Source organism: Oryza glaberrima, chromosome 2 (genome assembly GCF_000147395.1).
Source record: "Oryza glaberrima chromosome 2, OglaRS2, whole genome shotgun sequence".
Classification (NCBI taxonomy): Eukaryota; Viridiplantae; Streptophyta; class Magnoliopsida; order Poales; family Poaceae; genus Oryza; species Oryza glaberrima.
The window spans coordinates 32,130,819-32,150,308 of NC_068327.1; the positions used below are offsets into that span (position 1 = coordinate 32,130,819).

The 19,490-nt window shown below is 39.8% G+C and overlaps 2 protein-coding genes across 3 annotated transcripts; both read left to right on the forward strand.

Moving 5' to 3' along the window:
* Window positions 1-265: 265 nt before the first annotated feature.
* On the forward strand, window positions 266-10,036 carry LOC127764609 (anaphase-promoting complex subunit 4). 2 transcript variants are annotated; one of them, XM_052289507.1, is made up of 20 exons: window positions 266-443; window positions 2,641-2,752; window positions 2,960-3,051; window positions 3,499-3,582; window positions 3,826-4,065; window positions 4,711-4,791; window positions 4,865-5,004; window positions 5,353-5,513; window positions 5,591-5,691; window positions 5,787-5,861; window positions 6,108-6,287; window positions 6,812-6,894; window positions 6,990-7,079; window positions 7,609-7,713; window positions 7,911-8,049; window positions 8,352-8,558; window positions 8,647-8,796; window positions 9,077-9,161; window positions 9,262-9,409; window positions 9,537-10,036. In XM_052289507.1, exons 1-19 carry the CDS (start codon window positions 354-356, stop codon window positions 9,366-9,368), a joined length of 2,322 nt encoding a protein of 773 aa, XP_052145467.1. In that variant the 5' UTR covers window positions 266-353; the 3' UTR covers window positions 9,369-9,409; window positions 9,537-10,036. The 2 variants fall into 2 exon arrangements, with proteins under 2 accessions (XP_052145467.1, XP_052145468.1); XM_052289508.1 differs by having other exon boundaries at window positions 8,355-8,558.
* Window positions 10,037-10,784: 748 nt separating this feature from the next.
* LOC127762762 (uncharacterized) lies at window positions 10,785-19,490 on the forward strand. Its single transcript, XM_052287242.1, has 23 exons — window positions 10,785-11,164; window positions 11,252-11,400; window positions 11,498-11,579; window positions 11,706-12,121; window positions 12,508-12,937; window positions 13,040-13,263; window positions 13,558-13,753; window positions 13,834-13,973; window positions 14,052-14,226; window positions 14,352-14,405; window positions 14,603-14,779; window positions 15,732-15,844; window positions 15,983-16,165; window positions 16,468-16,525; window positions 16,693-16,752; window positions 16,851-16,892; window positions 16,974-17,104; window positions 17,183-17,318; window positions 17,402-17,479; window positions 18,042-18,158; window positions 18,369-18,431; window positions 18,515-18,855; window positions 19,051-19,490. Exons 1-22 carry the CDS (start codon window positions 10,919-10,921, stop codon window positions 18,614-18,616), a joined length of 3,372 nt encoding a protein of 1,123 aa, XP_052143202.1. The 5' UTR covers window positions 10,785-10,918; the 3' UTR covers window positions 18,617-18,855; window positions 19,051-19,490.

Below are 19,490 nucleotides of genomic sequence, written 5' to 3' on the forward strand. Positions count from 1 at the left end.
AGCCCTATTAACCCTACTATAATAGAGGTTATTTTGTATAGGAGGTCCTTCAGACGTGCTATGGACTGTCGTCAGTGAGCCGTTCAGACAATCAGTGCAACGCTTCCCTTTCGTTGCAAAGCTCTCAAATGGGCCTTGCACTTCTCGCCGTTTGGTGGTGAGGCCCATAGAGTGGCCCAATCCAGCGAGATGGGCCTTTTTGAGCGATGGGCCACGTGTACCGGGGCCTAAATTGGGAAGCTCTTCTTCCCTATGCGTCACACGCCGCCGCTGCCGCCGTCTGCTCCTCATTCCCGCCTGCCCGCTCAAAAAACTTCTCCCCCAAATCCCGACCTCCCTGATTGACACCGAGCATGGCGGAGGAGCAGATGGAGGAGGCGTCGACGGCGGGGGCGGCGGCCACGCCGTTCCAGCTCCAGTTCGACAAGCCCATCCCCTTCCAGGTCTCGTCTCTGGTTCCTCCTCTGAATCGCTCGTCGTCTGACCTGCCAAATACCGAGTTCGTTTTGTTGCTTGTCCAATCGAGCCGATCTGTCTCGAGAAGCTACTGATTAATGCGCTTACGAGTTGATCCTAGCAGAGCATGCTTGCTTGCTTACTTCGTGGTAGAGCACGGGTGGGCGGGGCGGGTCCAGGGGTTGCAGCCCCCTTTACCTGCGTGCCAACCGTTTGTTGAAATTCCTAGCAGGGTTAGATCGGTTCATAGTACCATCAGTGCGTGTGATTGAGAGCGTTATAACTGGTTTTGGGTGGGCAATATGTTCAGCTAATCTCTCACATTGTTTTTTTGAGAGAAACCGAGAGATTTATATTACCAAACCAGCTGAATCGCTGGATACCAGCCGTTCCAGACCAGGCGGGCAGCCTGCCCAGGAAGACACGGTCTGGAGATTACAACCATACGTGGCTAGCTCATGCGCTACCTTATTACAACTCCTGGGCGAGTAGCTAACAGAGAAGGAATGAAAACAGCTCAAAATTACATGTTTAATCTCAAGAATCACTCCACCTAGAGATGATAGGTTAAAGGAATTATCCTGGATCGCATTCCGAAGCATCATTGAGTCTGTTTCTAGCTCAATTCTGGACATACCCTTTTCGCTTGCAGCCTTGATTGCAGCAGCACAGGCGATAACTTCAGCATGGAAGGCGTCTTGTAGATGAGCTGCCGGACCAGCTCCTGCCTGAAGGATTGAGCCAGCCCGATCCCTAATCACAAAGCCCCATCCTCCCTGCTTCGTGTTACCTCTGTACGTTCCGTCAGTATTGATTTTCACAAAGTTCAGAGGTGGCCATCTCCAAACTGCACACTCTCCTGTTCTGGGATTTTTGTCCTTTGCGTTCATCCTGACGAATTCTCCAGCTCGTGACATGATCGGGTGTGAGAGCTTAGCTGGGCTTCTTGGTGTTCCTCCTTCTCTTACTTCATTCCTCTCTTTCCACCACTGCCAAAGGCAAACTATGGCACTTGTTCGTTCATTTTCCGGGCGGCAGCAAATTGATTGTAACACATTCTTTCCTGAGGTTTGCTACTCTAGCCTGGTTCTCAACTCTTCTAGATTTAAAGCTTGCCATACCTTCTTCACTGGCTTGCACTTGAACAAAAGATGTCCCGCATCTTCATTATACTGGCCACACATCACACATCTGGTATCGACATCCATCCCTCGGTGATGCAGGTTGGCTCGCAACGCCAACGTGTTGTGGCACATTCTCCACAAGAAGTGTTTGATCTTTCCCGGAACACCCAGTTTCCAAAGCTTCTTCCAAAAATCATCATCCCCACTCTCCCCATTTGAGACCCCAGGGCATCCGTTTCTGCTAGCTCTTCTCTCCATCTCCCTTTGCACCTTGTAAGCTGATTTGACCGAGAAACATCCTCTCGCATCAAAGTGCCACGCCAAAACATCCTCCATTTCAACATGCACAGGAATGGATTTGATAGCTGCGACATCCTCTTCCCAGAAAGTTTGTGACAGCATATTATCATCCCAAGTTCCAGTATAAGGGTCAATCAGTTCCTCCACTTTTGTCACGAGATTAGCGCCTCTGGGTGTTATAGGTTTCCTTGACCAGCCCCTCGGTATCCAAGGATCCGCCCAGATGTTAATCTTCGATCCATTTCCCACCCTCCATATCATCCCATTTTTTTGCAAAACTGTGAGACCCTTTTGTATGCTTCTCCAAGTATAGGATACATTTGACATCTGCTTTGAACGGAAACAGTCCATTTTATGTTTTCTGTACTGATAGGGAGCTATAAACAGTTAAACACCAGCTTGTCGATTAGCTCTTGTTGATGAGTTTGGTTTCAGGTTTTGCATTTCGCACCTCTGTCGTCATACTTGATCGGTTGATCTGGCAATTTCTATTTTTATCTTATCAATGCATGGCTTTGTTAACATAACACCAGCTTTGCTGTCTCGGTTTCAAAAAAAGAGTAGTGACACACAAGAAATGGTGATTAGTGAATTCAAAATTAACCTGTCATATTTCATATTCCTGCTGAATTTCATTTTCCATTTATTCCATGTGTATTTCTGTTTTCAGATTTAGTGTAAGTGGAATCTGTATTCCCTTTGATATTTTGTTGTCATTTCTTAATTCATGCTGTCATAATCCGTTAGTCACTATTTGCAGATAAAAATGGCAGAGTGGAATCCAGAGAAGGATCTACTTGCTATGGTTACTGATGACTCTAAGGTTGTCCTTCATCGATTCAATTGGCAAAGGCTATGGACTATCTCCCCAGGTAGCCACTTGCTATTGCCCCACCCTTGCAGCTACTTTTGTTTGTTACATTTTTTTTTGGCTGACAGCATTTTCTGGACATATTGCTTCTGACGAAACAGAACTAGATATAAGCACATATTTTATGAACTATCTAACTGCACCCATCATGCTTATATTTTCAATACAATCATGTTGGCGCTATACTAAAATCTTGCTTATTTTTCAGGGAAGTGCATCACATCTATTTGTTGGAGCCCCGATGGTAAAATAGTAGCACTTGGTACCGAAGATGGTTTGGTTCTTTTGCATGATGTTGAGGTGTGTATATTAATGAAATGGATGTTCAAATCTTGTTGATCCCTTTTTGTTTTGTGTTGAATTTGGACATTTACTCATATATCATACAAACCTGATCCCCTGCTTATTTTCTCTTGATCTTGATCTTCACCCTCACCAGCTTTTATGAGCAGATTGGTTGAACTGTGTAGGGAACATTGTGAGAAATAGTTGCAAGGAGCTATTGGTACTTTGGTAGAGATTTATAAATGACACTCGAACTAGACACAAAGAACATTTCCAATTACTTCCTTTCCTGTTGAGCACCATTTTTTAATACATTCAACCTATAGCAATTCCTTTGTAATTGAATGGTCATTATCAAATGTTTTGTTTGTAGAACCAATTTTATGTTGTGATTCTGTCCACTTGTTACTTTTATTTTACTTTACCTCATTGTGCATGTTTAAGTGAAGGTGCTGATTGCAGAATGGGAAAATGCTAAGAAGAATAAAATCCCATGATGTTGCCATTGTATGTTTGAACTGGGCAGAAGATGAGCTTCTATCAAGGGTATACCATTGCCTTTTCCATCTTTTGGAAACACCAACTATTTCTCTATATATAATGTAATGATGTATAAATAAAAATGTGTCTCATCATACTATTATAGTTATAGAGTACATCATTCAATTTAAAGCATTATTCAGCAATACATAAAGCGACAAATGATGAATTCATTCACTTTTACAATACTCTTAGTCTAGGGTTTCACTGTAAAAGTTCACTATCACAATTCTTTGCTAATGACCGCAGACCGACAAGGATGGCCTGTTATCCTATGAAGACCGCACTGCACGCTTCTTTCCTCCCGCTCCTGTGATTCCTAGGATCGGTGGACTGAGTTCTGGAGACACTGGTCTTGCAGATGAGAATGAAGAATCCATTCAGGAATTTTCAAGCGCTTCCTGCCAGCGTTTTAATATTCTGTGCAGTGGTGATAAAGGTGGTTGCATTTGCTTCAGTATCTTTGGAATATTCCCAGTTGGAAAGATAGTAAGTAGATACAACACCTGAGTGCTCCTCTAATTTGAATTCAATAGAATGTTAACAGGTACTCTTCATTTTGATTCTGAAGGCTATCGCTTAGTTAGTGTCATAGTGAAAATTTCCAACCCTAACTGCAAACGTGATATTATGGAACAGTTCATTTTTATAAAAGGATTTGCTTAGCTGCAGAGTTCTTAGAAATATATCGTTTTGGAAGAATGACTAAAAGATACTGTGGCAACATTATTTTTGATATTGTTGGAAAATTGCATCATGCTGTTTTCTCGAACAGGGAGGCCAACTTCCCTGGATACCGGCAATTTTTCATAATTGAAGTATAGACGTGTTTTCAAACTTAAACTCACTGGGCAAAAGTGCTGGGAGTGTTCTATTTTTTTTTCCTACTGGGATTATGATAAAGCATGCTTGTTTTTATTTTTCTTTTTTTAATGCGCACACAAGCAGGTGGAGTGTGTTTCAACTTTTCTTTCATTTCTCTTTGTTCCATGTAGTTTTAAGGATCGAGTCTGTGGACATTGATCAACTGATGCCTATTACCTAATTCTTTTTGTTTGTAAGCCATGACGCCTTAGTTCATTTATCTAGTTCAGTGTCTCATGGATAACTAATTTTATGTCTATGGCATTTCAGAACATTAATGAGGTTCCTATCCATTTCCAATCCTCTGGAAACAAAACTAGTTACTGGCTTCAGGATGCTTCCATAAGCAAGGTAATGAATTTTTTGTTTCATAAATCATAAGCACATATTAAGTATGAAATTCTGACAATGGCGTTCACATCAGGTCTGTTTATCAGGAAACCTCCATCAGTTAGTTCTCCTGTGCCCTGGAAAGCTGATTGATATTGACAACCTTTCTCATAGTAATCACATTTCTACTGGGTTACATTGTCTGCATTTGGACACTTCTATCTTTTTCAACAGGTAATGTCATGATAGTTTGATTGCCTGTGACTACTTCCTGTTGTTGTTAAGAAACCATTATCTTGTTGCATGGTGTTTTATCGTAACTTCAAAACATGATGGAGATTTCCACATGAAGTGCTAGAGCAACATACTCATTGACACCTGAAATGACTAATTTTGATAAGCTCACCTAGTCATAGAACCATCATTCTGTTTTATAGCTAGGTGCAAACATCTTTCTTGTTTGATTCCTCAAAAACATAGCACCTGTGTTTATTTACTAGGTTTGCAAGGATATTAATATCACTTTAGTGCTTTACCTACTAAATTTTTTTAATCTGTTTGTGTATCATCAATGCTGTGAAGGAAAAATGAGCTACATCAGATCTCCCAACAAGCGTCAAGTATTCAAGATCTGGTTGAAGTTGTCCGTTCTTCCCTATCCATGATGGCCAAACAATGGTCAAGTGCCATGAACTTATTTAATGAAAAATTCAGCGCCTTGCCTTCTCTGATAGCTGCCCATGGTATGATCGATTTTCAAGTCATAACCATCACCTCAAGAAGTCTGCCCCCTTTATTCTGTCTCTGTTGGTGAATACAGGGATGGAATCTAGCTCTGAGGATGAGTTTATGAGCCTTTTGTTTGGTACACGTACAAGTCCAGCACTTCACCAATTTTTAGTCAGCTCACTTGGTGAAGCGGTATTTCTCGCTTCCATAAAAACTTCTTCCCTATCCTCTTCTCTTTTTTTTTTTTGAGAGAACCTGTCTAAACTTGTCGTTTCCTATGTGGATAGGCTCTCAAGAGGATAGCTAAGGCTGTTGATAGTGCTGGACGAGAACTTCGTGTTGTTGTCAGTGAGCATCTTCAGGTTAGCCACTACCAGCTGATGTCACAGTCTCTACCTTTTTTTTTTTTGTGTTGCTTTGGGTAATGGGTATTCTAGAGTTTGTACTTTGTAAACTAGGCAATTTCATATTTTTCTTTTTCTGCTACACATGGTACTATCATATTTTGAGTAGTTTTATTTCTACAATTTATGGTATCATTTATTTGAGATCCAAGCAAGGAATATCAGCTAGTCTGTTATGAACGCTGAATGACTTGCTTATTACAGCCTGCAGTTGAAATTATTTCATTCAGACTTGCGGAACTAAGAGGCCTTGCAAGATGGCGCTCACGATTTCAGAACGTTGGGTTAGATGAAAAGCTTATTTATGGTGTGACTGAGAAGATAGGAATGCTAGTTGTTCAAGTTGAGCGTTTTTCAAGGGTTGCGGCTACTGTTCTTTATCTGGTACCATCCTTCTCTGCTTGTTTTCTTGCCATGTTCTCAATTCTCAACCTCTGTTTTAACTTAGGTCTTCTGCCCGAGATTCCCCTCCCTGGTCAAGTGCACAGAACCTTTTGTGTGCTCGAAGTATTAGTAGACAATATAGACTGGACACACATTTGTCTGCTAATTTGGCACTGATTGTTAAAACAACCAATTACATTTTCTGAATTCAATGTTATTATCTGTACTCTAGACTCTAGATTCTGTTGGTTTGATGTAGTATCAGAATATGACATCTTGGTGCATGTAGTATCTGCTGAGGTAAGATGTCATATTCTGAAACTACATGCACAACATCATTAGACTGAAGATTAAGTTCAAGCAAACCAAGGTAATCCATGTTGAGCATGTTTACTAGGGGGATAATTGTTTGATATATTTGCTTCCATGCTCTATTCTTTCCTACATGATGTTATGATTATAGATTGTGCTATGACTTTAAGGGTTATTCTGTAGTAACTTCCATTTATGGATATACTTTTCAGTTCCAAAATTTCTTCAGTTGGGTTTTAAAGTGTGTTAAGATTTTATTAAGTGAACCAACCGATCAAGTTCCAGCTGCGAACAGGTTTTGTCTTTTCCCCTTCTATTATTCCCTTCATGCTCAAGTTGTGAGTCAAACACTTTGTCATTAATCACCTGGGTGTCACTTTTTTTTTGTAGTGAACTCGTGGTGCTTTTTCTGAAGTTCCTTCTTGATAAGGATCCAATCAAACAGTTACTTGATGCAAATCAAAGATTTGAGTGTGATTTGTAAGTAACAATGAAACATGCCGATTGTTGGTTATTGTTTCCTATGTACAATTTGGTATTGTGTTCTGCACATATCTATGTTACCTGTTTGCAAGCTAGTAATTCACCAATCCTTGTTGACAAGTTACCTTGCAATGTGCATAATATGTCAAAACTTGTTTGGTATATTTAAACGTTACACAAGTGCATGGTTGTGTGAGAGTACCTCCGAACACGAACATAACTTTCAAATGTATAATTTTTAGTCTTTTTTGTGTATATATACTTTATCTCTTGGTGTTGGGTACTGTATTGCTTTCAAAAAGAAAACAATACTATTGCTTCACATGAAATCCAGTCGTTGAATATCTTGATGTGTACACTCTTCTTGTGCCCTGAATCCAAAGCAGTGAAAATAGTCAAAAGCTATTAAATTACAAAGGGCTGTTGCCTGTTCTTATGTTGTGTTTTTTCATCACTATTTTAGTTTCTCTCTTTGTGTTATTGTGTTTTTCTGCATTTCTTAATCGTGTTAAACCTGCCTTTTCAGGGACACTGTAAGACATCTTGAGCAGCTAGTAGTTTTGGGGGGATTTACAGATACCCATTTTTTGGAAAAGACTTTAATGAAGCAATTTAATGAGCTGGATGAAAGGTTCCAGTTTACTACTTTATTTTTTGATTATCTTAGAGTTATTTTTTACTCCTTCTACATAATTTGTTATCTGGAAACAGTTGAATCAGAGTTTTGACAGTCAAATCCTTGTGTTCTCTGTTTATTTAGACATAGCCATTTTAAATCCATTGCTCATTGCTTAAATGTAATCAATTTTTGTCTATCATATGTTTCAGCCTGGAGGAGGCTTTCTCGATGCCATTCACCACTATTTCTTCACAAATACATTGCCAAGAATTGCTTCCTCTTTATCCTATCACGTCATCGGTTGACTTGTCATCAACCTGTATTCTGACATCAGTGTCATTCTATAAGGTTCATGTTTTTTTGGTGACTTCTGCTTATTCCACTACAGCATCATTATAAAATGAACATATGAGAACACTTCAATAGGCAATAGGCTGGCTCGGGGAAGGATGTTTAATCTCTCCACCCATGGTTCTAGGAGTGGTTCGGGTGCCCATCTCATCTTTAGCAAATGACATAGCTCTTAGTTGACTTCAAATATAATGTAATAAAAAAGTGATATTTATTTTTCTGTTTTGTACTTGTCTTCACCTTATCTATATTGTTTGTGTTAAATTCTTATCATAATATTAAATGATTATTCAAAATAGCAGGATGAAGATTCTCAGAATAGTGGGTCTTCATATAGCTTGACTGACTATATATGCTTCAAGATACCCGATGGATCCTTGAACTTGAAGAATTGCATTGGTGTGATAAAGGACTTCTCTAACTCTTCTGCCAGCGGACCATCTTCTTCAGGATTTCTATTGCATATACCTGATGAATATGAGTGCGTTGATGTATCTCTTTACAAGGTAGTACTCCCTGCTGCATCTTGGCGATAATTCACCTTTTATACATTATTTCTCATAGCTCACAAAAGAAATGGTTATATTAAAACAGGACAGCCAGATTGTTGTACTACTCAGTGAAAGGTCATATTCTGATGGTCCTGGAAGTTCTTATATTGTAATGTTGCAGATGGAGAACTTCTCTTTTGTGCCTCTCTCAAGGATGTTCCCTTCAAATATTTACAGTGTACAAGAGCTGTCGGTAAGATCTTTGCAAATGTTCCTCTTTTATTCTTTTGGCATCCACTTTATTTCATAGCATTCTTACACTAATAATTAAACGGTAACCTGGTATTGGCAATAACCTACTGCATGTCTCCTATTCATCATTGTGTTATCACAAACACAACTTATTACTACGTGACCAAGGCCATATATTATCTCATCAATTGTAGTGATTAAATGACACATAATTGTTGAAATCGACCTTACTTTTACTGTCAGAAAGTAATATCTTCATTTCCGTAACGCAATGAATGTAGGCACTGGAGCTCCAGTTGGACACCGACTATGGGAAAAAAGTTCGTAGCATACCTCACGCCGTGTCCACTCCACTGGCAGTCAGTGGTGAGTTTGAGTGTTTACTTCCATACAAGAGTTTTAAGTTGCTACTCACTTAACATGATACGTGATGCCAGAGTTCACCTTTCCTGGATGTTGTTTTCAGCCTCAAGAGGAGTGGCTTGTGTCTTTTCATCTCGGCGGCATGCTTTGGTTTATATCCTTGATGAAGATGAGGATGAGGATGAGGATGAATCTTCTGATATGGAATGATCATTTTTATCTGATTCACAACAGCTTGCAGCTCATGCGCAGTAAGTGCCATCTCTTTTGCTGAAAAAGGACGGAAGCATGTCATCTTGTGCCGTGCCGTAAAAAAAAAAAGAAAGCTGAAATCCTTACCGTACCATACAGTATGAGTAACGCCGTTACATTTGGCAGGAGTCAAGGCAATTATGTTGGCAGCCTGAAACTAAGCCATGTCCCGTTTTGACGACCTGTGCAAATGCAATTCTTTGGTCTAGTTCTGAAGTTGTCGCGGGTCGTCGTCAATCCGCTGAAGTTGTGGTGAAACTGTGACCAGCATGCCAGGCTCTAAAACTGGCCAGGATTCAGGTAAATGGAAATAAGGCAGCTTTGAACGAGAAGTAGCTTGAAGACGCCTTAAAATTTCGTGATTTACCTTGGCCTGATCGTGTTGCCTGTTACTCTGTTAGAATGCACGGTGTTGCACTGCTCATCGTGCGAAGACGTGTTGGTAACCTCTAAAAGGCACTAGGCCAGGTTGTCATGTAACAGTACACCAGGAGACTCTATCATGTGGGTCAATGAGTTCGAGTTCCTCTCTGGCTTTATTCTGTTCTGTACTACTCAGATGGGGTTAAAAAGAAACTTGCGAGGTGAGCTAATTTAACTGGGGAGTACTTAGTTGTGGGGTTTAATTGTTTTCTGGGAGTAATACTACGTCACATTTATGCCCGTTGTCCTTTCATACGAGCGGTGTCATTTCTTCATACTCCAGAAGTCCAGATCATATAGTCATCCCAGAAAAAAACAATTGCTGTACAAGTCGCTGCAAGCATCACTAGTGGGCCTCACCATGGCACTATATATTTTTTTGAGATCTTTTTTTATAGAACTCCATGGCACTAGATCCAATACAGAATATACTAGCACTATGTAAAGCCCTAACGTTGTGTGGTTTATGCATCGTGATTACTGTCATTACAGCTTGGTATAGAAGATTGGTGTAATCTTACGTCAATTTATCATCCATCTTTCTGCCAAAAGTACCAAATCGCCTATGCTAAATTGCTAATACCCGCAAATGCTGCCAGCTGAAAGGCAGCACCAAACTCTTCGAAAATGTGGCACTGAAAATTGATAGAGCTATCGTACTCCAGTCATTATACATTTATTATTATTACACTGTACCAATACGGCAATACGTGACGTTCACTGAAAGATCAAGCAGCTTAGTTCCGGTTGGAAAAAGAAAAAAAGGAAAAAAAAACTCTTAACTGGATCGTTTCATCAGTTGGGACGCTAAACTTGTTCATTTCACTCGGCGACGGGAAGCAATCTGACGGCAATACGTGACGCTCTGATCTGATCAGTTTTTTTTTTTTTAAAAAAGAAAAGCGAAAAAGAAAAGAAAAGGAAAAAGTAAAAAAGAAAAACTGCTGCATCTCCCGCATCGCGCACCCACCTGCTCGTTCCCAGATCTCTTCCCCCCTCGCGCATCTCGCCCAACAACCTCACCGGCGAGGCGCGCGCCCGGCGACGAGGACCCCGCCGCCGCCGCCGCCGCCGCCGCCGCCGAGATGTACATGGCGTATGGCTGGCCGCAGTCGATCCCGCTCGACCCGGGGGACTCCGACCGCGTGGTCCTCCTCCGCGTCCTCGGCCGCTACCTCCTCGCCGTCTGCCCGGCCTCCCTCCACCTCTGGTCCGCCGCCCACCACAAGGTCTGCCTCGCCCGCCTCGACCGCTCCCCGGAATCCCTCGCCGCCCACGGCGACAACGCCCACTCCGTCTGGAGCCCCGACGCCAAGACCGTCGCCGTCCTGGTCAGCCACCCCCACACTGCTCTCCCCCCGCTTTGCTCCTGCTCGCTCTCTACGCGCAGAGACTCATCGAGTGGTTTGTACGTGCAGACCTCGTCCTTCTACCTGTACATATACAAGCTGCAGTTCTCGGGGAAGCCGCTGATCATCGGAGGCAAGCCACAACCGGGGCTCTGCCTCGCCTCCATATCGCAAATAATCGTCGAGAAGGTTCCTCTCGCCAATGACGCTTTCATAACGTATGGTATTCGCTTCGCTTCTTTATTATCCGAAAAACGAGATACCGAATTCATGCGGGGGAGCTAACTTTTGCAAGTGTGATATCATATGCTGCAGGAGCAATTTCGTGTGCGACAGCAAGAGTATGCTGCTTGGACTGTCCAATGGGCACTTGCAGGTCATCTCCTGGAATGCTGAGGTACATGGAAATGTATTCTGCTACTGTTTCTCTATGTTATTGTTTGATGAGATGGGGAAATAGTTATCTCCTTGCTTGATCTGTGCTTGCTATGCTTAGTATGTTCCATGTATTGTTTGTTTGCAGTTCTCGGACAGCTTCAAGCTTGGCTGCTCCGCATGTTCATCCAACAGAACTCCCACTGTCGGAGATGCTTTGGTGTTTGACCCGCCTAGTTTGCGAGAAAATTCTGATGCAAGTCCTGCACCCTGCTGCACAGGGAATTCCGCCATTATTCATGTTGAGTTGTCAGTGAAGCTAAGATTGCTAGTTGCTTTGTACTCGGGCTGTCAGATTGGACTTTGTGCAGTTGGTAAGAAGGGATTAAAGCAAACCAGCAGCATCAGAGTAGAGAGATGGTTGAACACTGATGACGCGATGTGCACTTCTGTGGCTTCTGATCAGCAGATTCTTGCTGTTGGGTGCAGTAGAGGTGTTGTTGATTTATATGACCTAGCTGAAAATGCAAGGCATATCCGCACAATTTCTTTGTATGATTGGGGGTAAGTCTCACACAACTATTTGTTAGTTCTGTGGATAGCTGTTACTGCCTAATTTTCTGGTGGATAGTTGCAAATTTGTGCTTGTTTAGAAGGATATCCTGCTTGCACAGTAACAGAACATTAGGTTACTTTCCATTTAATTACATATCTTCAATGCAAATTTGGATTGCCTGGTGGTTTAGATTAAATACTTAATCTGTATATTGCTTTCTCCAGTTATGTACTTAGGTTTGATTGCTCCACTTATGCAGACGTACCAATTAGTTAATATTTGGTCTCTGATTCATTACTATGTGTGATTTTGTGTATTTACTGTGCAATGCATTTCAGTTATTCCGTTAAAGCTGATATATAACTGTCCCTTTTTCTTTTGGGAAAAATTGTAGGTATTCAGTGGAAGATACTGGTCCTGTTACTTGTATATCTTGGACGCCTGACAATTGTGCTTTTGCAGTTGGATGGAAATTTAGGGGACTTACTGTGTGGTCTGTATCTGGATGTCGTTTGATGTGCACAATTCGTCAAACCGGATCAAATTCTGCCTCATCTCCAATGGTTAAACCTAGTGCTTTAAAATTTGAGCCTCTAATGGGAGGGACGTCACACATTCAGTGGGATGATTATGGATATAAACTATTTGCAGTTGAAGAAAACTTGTCAGAAAGGATTCTTGCATTCTCATTTGCCAAATGTTGCCTAAACAGAGGACTTTCGGGCACGACATATACTCGCCAGATTCTTTATGGTGAAGATCGAATCCTATTGGTACAACCGGATGATACTGATGAACTTAAGATGTTGCATCTTAATGTTCCAGTTAAGTGTTTGATTTCATCAAACTTATTTAGGAGGCAAAAATGCCTCAATGCATCTTATTTCAAGACTTGTTATAATATAGTTTTTTTTTTCTGGAAGCAGGCATCCTATATTTCACAGAATTGGCCAGTTCTTCATGTTGTTGCAAGCAATGATGGTATGTACTTGGCAGTTGCAGGCTCTCATGGGCTAGTGCTGTATGATTTGCGCAATAAAAGGTGGCGTGTTTTTGGGGATGTTACTCAAGAGCAAAAGATTCAATGCAAAGGCTTGTTGTGGCTTGGCAAAATAGTTATTGTATGCAACTACATTGAATCATCAAATACGTTAGTCTTGCTTCCTCACTTTCTCTGTTTCTGTCTGTTTATTGTCTTCAGCCTGAGATTTTCTTAACAGACACATGACAATTTTTACTTGTCATTACATTTGAGCTGAGAGTTTCATGCACAAATCTCATGGTGCTTGAACTCACAGAATACTAGCTGAAATGCATAGTGTGCTAATATATCAGAGAGCCATCTTCTGTATCTCCTAGCTTTTTATTCCTATTTAAATACCAATATGCGGGCATGACTTGCTATCTATTTAGTTATATGACATGTTTGTTGCACTTGTCTTAGGTATGAGCTTCTCTTTTTCCCAAGATATCACCTTGATTATAGCTCATTACTTTACCGGAAATCACTTCTTGGTCGACCAATTGTCATGGATGTCTTCCAGGACTACATACTTGTTACCTACAGTCCATTTGATGTGCATATTTTCCATGTGGTGATATCAGGAGAATTGTCACCTGCTAGTAGTCCTGTTTTACAGGTGAAGCAAAATATTTTCAGCCACTGCACCGAATGTGTTGTCCATTTCATTTGACCTTGTTGTTTTCTTTGGGTCAGCAGCTTTCAACAGTCCGAGAACTTTCAATCATGAGTCCAAAGAGTCCACCTGTTTCGATGCGCTTCATTCCTGAACCAACTGATGAAGGAAAGCCGAAACATGATACTAATGGATCTTCTGACTTGTCCCAACAACCTTCAAGGTACTTTTTTCAAATGTTAAAATTGTAAATGATTTCTATTCTCCTTAATTTTTATTTGTTTTGTTATATATATTTCAGATGCCTAATCTTGCGGATGAATGGGGAACTTTCTGTGTTGGACATGGATGATGGACATGAACAATCACTTACTAATTCAGTTGAATTATTTTGGGTCACTTGTTCCCAATACGAAGAGAAGGGTAATCTTATCAAAGAGGTTTCATGGCTTGACTATGGCCATAAGGGGATGCAGGTTAGTTTTATTGTTTTCTTCTTTATTATTTTTAAGGAATTATGCTTGTCTCTCTTAATAGATCGAACATCTTTCCACATCTTGCTATCCTTTTATCCAACTCTTCTCTTTTTTTTTTTTGGCAGGTGTGGTACCCATCCCATGGAGAAAATCCTTTTAAACAAGAAGATTTCTTGCAGGTACAGATTTTGTATCTTGTGATAGTATTGACATCTATTTTGAGTTTTGCGATCCACTCTGTGAATTTATCAATTTTTTTTGGGGAAAAACTTGATCAAAATCATAATAGTTTCATATGTTGTTTTCTTTCTTGCATTGAACTCTTATTGGTGGTAGTATTCAAAGTTAATGGAGAACATGCTATTTGTTTCTGCAGCTGGATCCGGAGCTTGAATTTGACCGTGAGGTGTATCCGCTTGGTCTTCTTCCAAATGTTGGTGTAGTTGTTGGTATTTCTCAGAGAATGTCCTTCTCGACTGCAGAGTTTCCATGCTTTGAACCTTCTCCTCAAGCCCAAACAATATTGCATTGTTTGCTGCGGCATCTCCTTCAGGTAAATCAAAACATAATTCTTTTTATATAAAAATGCTATATATAGGAACTATATGACATTAATGCAAGAAGAGTGGTAAATCATGAAATCTTCGTTTAGTCAAGAAAATTTGACTCCTAGTAATATTACACGTGAAATTGAGTTCTCACTAAGGATTATGTGATGGTGCAAACCAAGCGAAAAACCTGTTTATTGTCATGGTTAAATAGAAAATGACCTGATTTCTTATCAAGACTGATGTGAGCACCCAAAGTGGTCTGCCACCATTTATTGTTATTTGAGCATCTAAACCTTGTTTCAGGCCACTAGTTTTAATTTGTATAAAGGTGTCTCTATTCTGTTGCTCTGCCGGCTGAATGAACCAATTCACTAGGTTGTGCGCATTTGTTCATCATTTTCCTTTGGTTCTTCCACCTTTTCTCTGCACTTTTTAGTATTCCGTAGAACTCATTGCTGAAACAAGAAGAGTATAGGTTTTATGGGTTGTTGGCCATACTTGTTCTTTCCTCTGGTTTAGTCTGTTTATATGAGATCCTTTTTTGTAACAATTTACAAACCACTGCACTGTCATGTAGTTTCTCATATAGTTTCTATATTGTAATATCTTCCTTTGCCGAGTTGTGCTGCAAGACATTTTGTTTGTTGCGAATCTAGCACTTACCTAGCTCTTCTATCAATCACTTCTGTAAAGGGATCGAAATATTATATTCTGAAATTTCTATTAAAAGAAACAGTTTTCACATAGAATAAGCCATATGTATTATGAACCATAGCCTTGGGAAAAAAAACATTTTTTTTCACTTTGAATATCCCCTGTTTACAGGGAGCCTTTACTTGGCTACTTGCATCATTTTATGTATTATGGACCATTAACTATGCGTGGTTTGCCAAACTCATATGGCAATAATCATTTCCCTATGCATCTCTCATTCTGTAAAATTTTTGAAACCAGAGAGACAAACATGAAGAAGCTCTGCGTTTGGCAAACTTGTCTGCAGAGAAACCTCACTTCTCTAGATGTTTGGAATGGCTCCTGTTTACGGTATTTGATGCAGAGATATCAAGGTATATTGGTTCTAACTTGGTAATGGTAGCATTCTTGCATTATTTGTGTACCGAGTTGCTAGATTTCATTCTATTGTGTTATTTGCTGAAATATTATTCTGTATCCTATTTTCTGGTGGCTTTTTTTGCCAATTGCAGCCAAAGTGCTTCAAAAAACCAGCTTTCGCAGAAAAATGAACCTGCAAAGAAGTCTCTTCTAGACAAGACATGTGACCTACTTCGAAACTTTCCAGAATACATGGATGTTGTAGTCAGTGTTGCTAGGAAAACTGATGGTCGGCACTGGGCAGATCTTTTCCATGCAGCTGGACGATCCACAGAGTAAGTGTGCTGCCTTGTTGTTTGAGTGGAGAGGTGGCATTTGATTTATTTTTTTCAGTTATTTTTTAAGATCTGATTCTTCATTCTGTCTATAAACATCTCCAAAGTCCAAAGTACCTCATATATTGTTCTTTTATACCATGGTGCAAACAGTGTTTGTATCATGGAAATGATCAGAATCAAAATGAAATTTAGTGAAAACAAAACTTACCCACCAACAGTGTCTCAATTTGATCAAGATTTGGAATACAATACAATAATTCTGCTAATTCTTTTAGTAAAACTGATCCCTCATGTTCTAGGATGTTTGAGGAATGCTTCCAACGGCGATGGTATAGGACTGCTGCTTGCTACATTCTGGTACGGTAAACTCTTCTAGAGACGTTAAATACTATAAAGTCCAGTATTTATTGCTTGCATGAACAGACAATTTCTTCATCTATTAAGTTTGATAAACCTAGTTATATGCAACAGAGGGTCATCAATACCTGCAAGAACTATTGCTGAAAATGGCTTTGCTATTACAGGTCATTGCGAAGCTGGAAGGCCCTGCTGTCAGTCAGTACTGTGCACTCCGTTTGCTACAAGTGATTCTCTTACCTTCTCACTGTCAGCTGGTTTTGATCTGTACGTTTACTTGTTTCACATTTCCAGTTCTCACTTTTTAGTGCTTGTTACTATCCAGGCTACACTTGATGAATCTCTCTATGAGCTTGCTGGGGAGCTGGTATGATATTCATGCTATATCTTTTTAATTTCCTATAATAAAATGCCACAGATGAGTAAGGGGATACCTTCATGTACCTAGGTTCGCTTCTTGCTAAGATCTGGCAGAGACTTTGAAAATGCCAGTACAGACTCTGAAAAGCTTTCTCCAAGGTTTCTGAGCTACTTTCAATTACGTTCACCATTCAAGAGACAATCTTCTGATTTGAGAAGGTACATTGTGAAGTTAACTTAAAAGGCTATAGAGTTTCTATTAGAAAATATGTCATCTGTAAATCTTTCTTTGTGCAGTAACTCAATGAAAGAGCTCAGCCCACATATTGCCTCTGTCATGAATATTCTGGAGAACCATGCTAGCTATTTGATGTCTGGCAAGGAGCTTTCTAAGCTGGTTGCTTTTGTGAAAGGAACTCAGTTTGATCTTGTGGTAAGATTTTCACTGTTCATCATCATTACCAGTCTTGTTGATCCAAAACCACATGTTATTAATATATTTATAACTTTATGCAGGAATATCTTCAGCGAGAAAGGCTAGGGTCTGCTCGACTAGAGAATTTTGCATCTGCACTTGAACTGATTGGACAAAAGGTCTCGTTAACAAACCATGAAGCATTATTTAGTGTGTTCCATTTAGTAGCAAATTTTCCTGTAAAAAAAGAGCAAATTACATGATTTTTTTTTGTCTTGCCTATCAATATAGGAATCATGTCTAGCTTTTCTACTTTTTTTCTTCATAATAAATAACATTTGGGCCTGCAAAAAAAATATTCTTTTAAAAAATTCAATGCTCTGTAATCCTGAAAGATGAAATTCTTCAATTTAAAACAAAGCAACACAACAGGTATTAACCAAGATCACACACTAGATAAGATTTTGCGGTCTTGGATTATTTTTCTCGAGTTTTCTGCTGTTTTCTCCTGCAGTTTGTACTTTTACAAAGCTTGATAATGTACTGAATTGATTGTTCATGATATAAAATTACGAATCTGGGCAAGCTTAGTAATTATGGATGTTTGTTTAACAAATAGAATAGTGCTTACTTGAGTAAATCACTCAATACCTGAGCAACCAATATACCAGAACAATCTCGCTGATATTATTATCTGCCTTGGATCTTTGTTCTCATTTATAATTGATATTCTGATGACAGCTTCAAATGGACACTCTTCAAAGTCGGCTTGATGCTGAGTTCCTTCTTGCTCACATGTGTTCTGTCAAGTTTAAGGAATGGATTGTTGTGCTAGCAACTTTATTGAGACGCGCTGAGGTACTGCCTATCTTTCACATGTTCAACAATTGTGCACACAATTTCAGAAAATACTGTTCTTTTGACTAACTTGTGGCAGGCTTCTGCATCTGACAATGCAGGATTTTTTTTCCTCATTTTGTTTTTTGGATTTTTACCATGGATTGATTATTGAATGTTTTGTAAGAAGCATACTCATCCTTGCTGCACACATGCTTTCTTGTTTCTCAGGTTTTGGTGGATCTCTTTCGACATGATTTGCGACTGTGGAAAGCATATAACATCACCTTACAGGTTTACAATCATAAAATATTCTTGTTTGTACGGTTTATGAACTTTCTAAGAATGTCCCTGACTTGCTTACAAACAACTTGCAGTCACATGATGTGTTCAGAGAGTACCTTGATCTTCTTAACACTTTGGAGGAGGAGCTTTCATCTGTTTCTGATCTTACATTGCAAAATAGACCAGTGTCATGAGTGCTGATGGCACTGGGAAATCAATTGGACGGATAACAGTTTAACCTGTGTTAATTTAACACATAGTAGATGGAGAGGCGCAGGAATACAATGTAAATAGCATTTTTTGGGGGGATTTTCCCCTTAGAGCAACATCTTGGAGGCCATGGCAGTTTTTTTTGCAGAGAATCAGCTACTCGCCATATTGTTGTACCATTAGTTTGTTGAAGCAGATTGGAGTGTGCATTCTTCCCCTTTCTGTAAGTATGCCTTGCACCCTAATATGTAAAGTATGTACATTGGGAAGGTTATTGTAGATAGTTTTTTTACTTTATCAATGAATCTACTTTTTTTTTTCACTCATCTCAGTACCGAATGCTTCTTACTACCTTGCATTTCATGATATTGTTATGCCATTTTTCCTTGGCTAATTAATGAAGTGCCTGAATCTGCAGGGGGAAATTGTTTCTCTCGAGGAGTTTTTTCCTCGGCCCTTTTGACAGGTCAATACTTAGTTCGTACCCTGGATGGGAAAGTTTTATCATACAGAATGTTATTCTGCAATATTAGGAGATGTATTTTTGTACAACAGTAACATCAGAGGTAACACGTATATTTCATGGCAGTATCATGTACTACCTCCGTCCTAAAATAAGTGCAGCCGTGAATATCCGTGCCCAACATTTGACTGTCCGTCTTATTTGAAAATTTTGTGAAAAATTTGAAAATATTTAGTCACACATAAAGTACTATTCATGTTTTATCATCTAAGAGCAATAAAAATACTAACCATAAAAAAAATTCAAATAAGATGAACGGTCAAACGTTGAACGTGAACAGTGTAAAACTGCACTTATTTTGGAACGGATGGAGTACATTTCTGAATGGACGCACA

Excerpts from the sequence above, each read along its gene's own strand:
- LOC127764609 (XM_052289507.1), top strand. The coding sequence starts at position 354 with ATGGCGGAGGAGCAGATGGAGGAGGCGTCGACGGCGGGGGCGGCGGCC. Across the intron at positions 6,895-6,989 it reads CAAGTTCCAGCTGCGAACAG|TGAACTCGTGGTGCTTTTTC; the intron begins GTTTTGTCTTTT and ends TTTTTTTTGTAG. Across the intron at positions 8,559-8,646 it reads TTGATGTATCTCTTTACAAG|GACAGCCAGATTGTTGTACT; the intron begins GTAGTACTCCCT and ends ATATTAAAACAG.
- LOC127762762 (XM_052287242.1), top strand. The coding sequence starts at position 10,919 with ATGTACATGGCGTATGGCTGGCCGCAGTCGATCCCGCTCGACCCGGGG. Across the intron at positions 11,580-11,705 it reads TCATCTCCTGGAATGCTGAG|TTCTCGGACAGCTTCAAGCT; the intron begins GTACATGGAAAT and ends GTTTGTTTGCAG. Across the intron at positions 15,845-15,982 it reads TTTGATGCAGAGATATCAAG|CCAAAGTGCTTCAAAAAACC; the intron begins GTATATTGGTTC and ends TGCCAATTGCAG.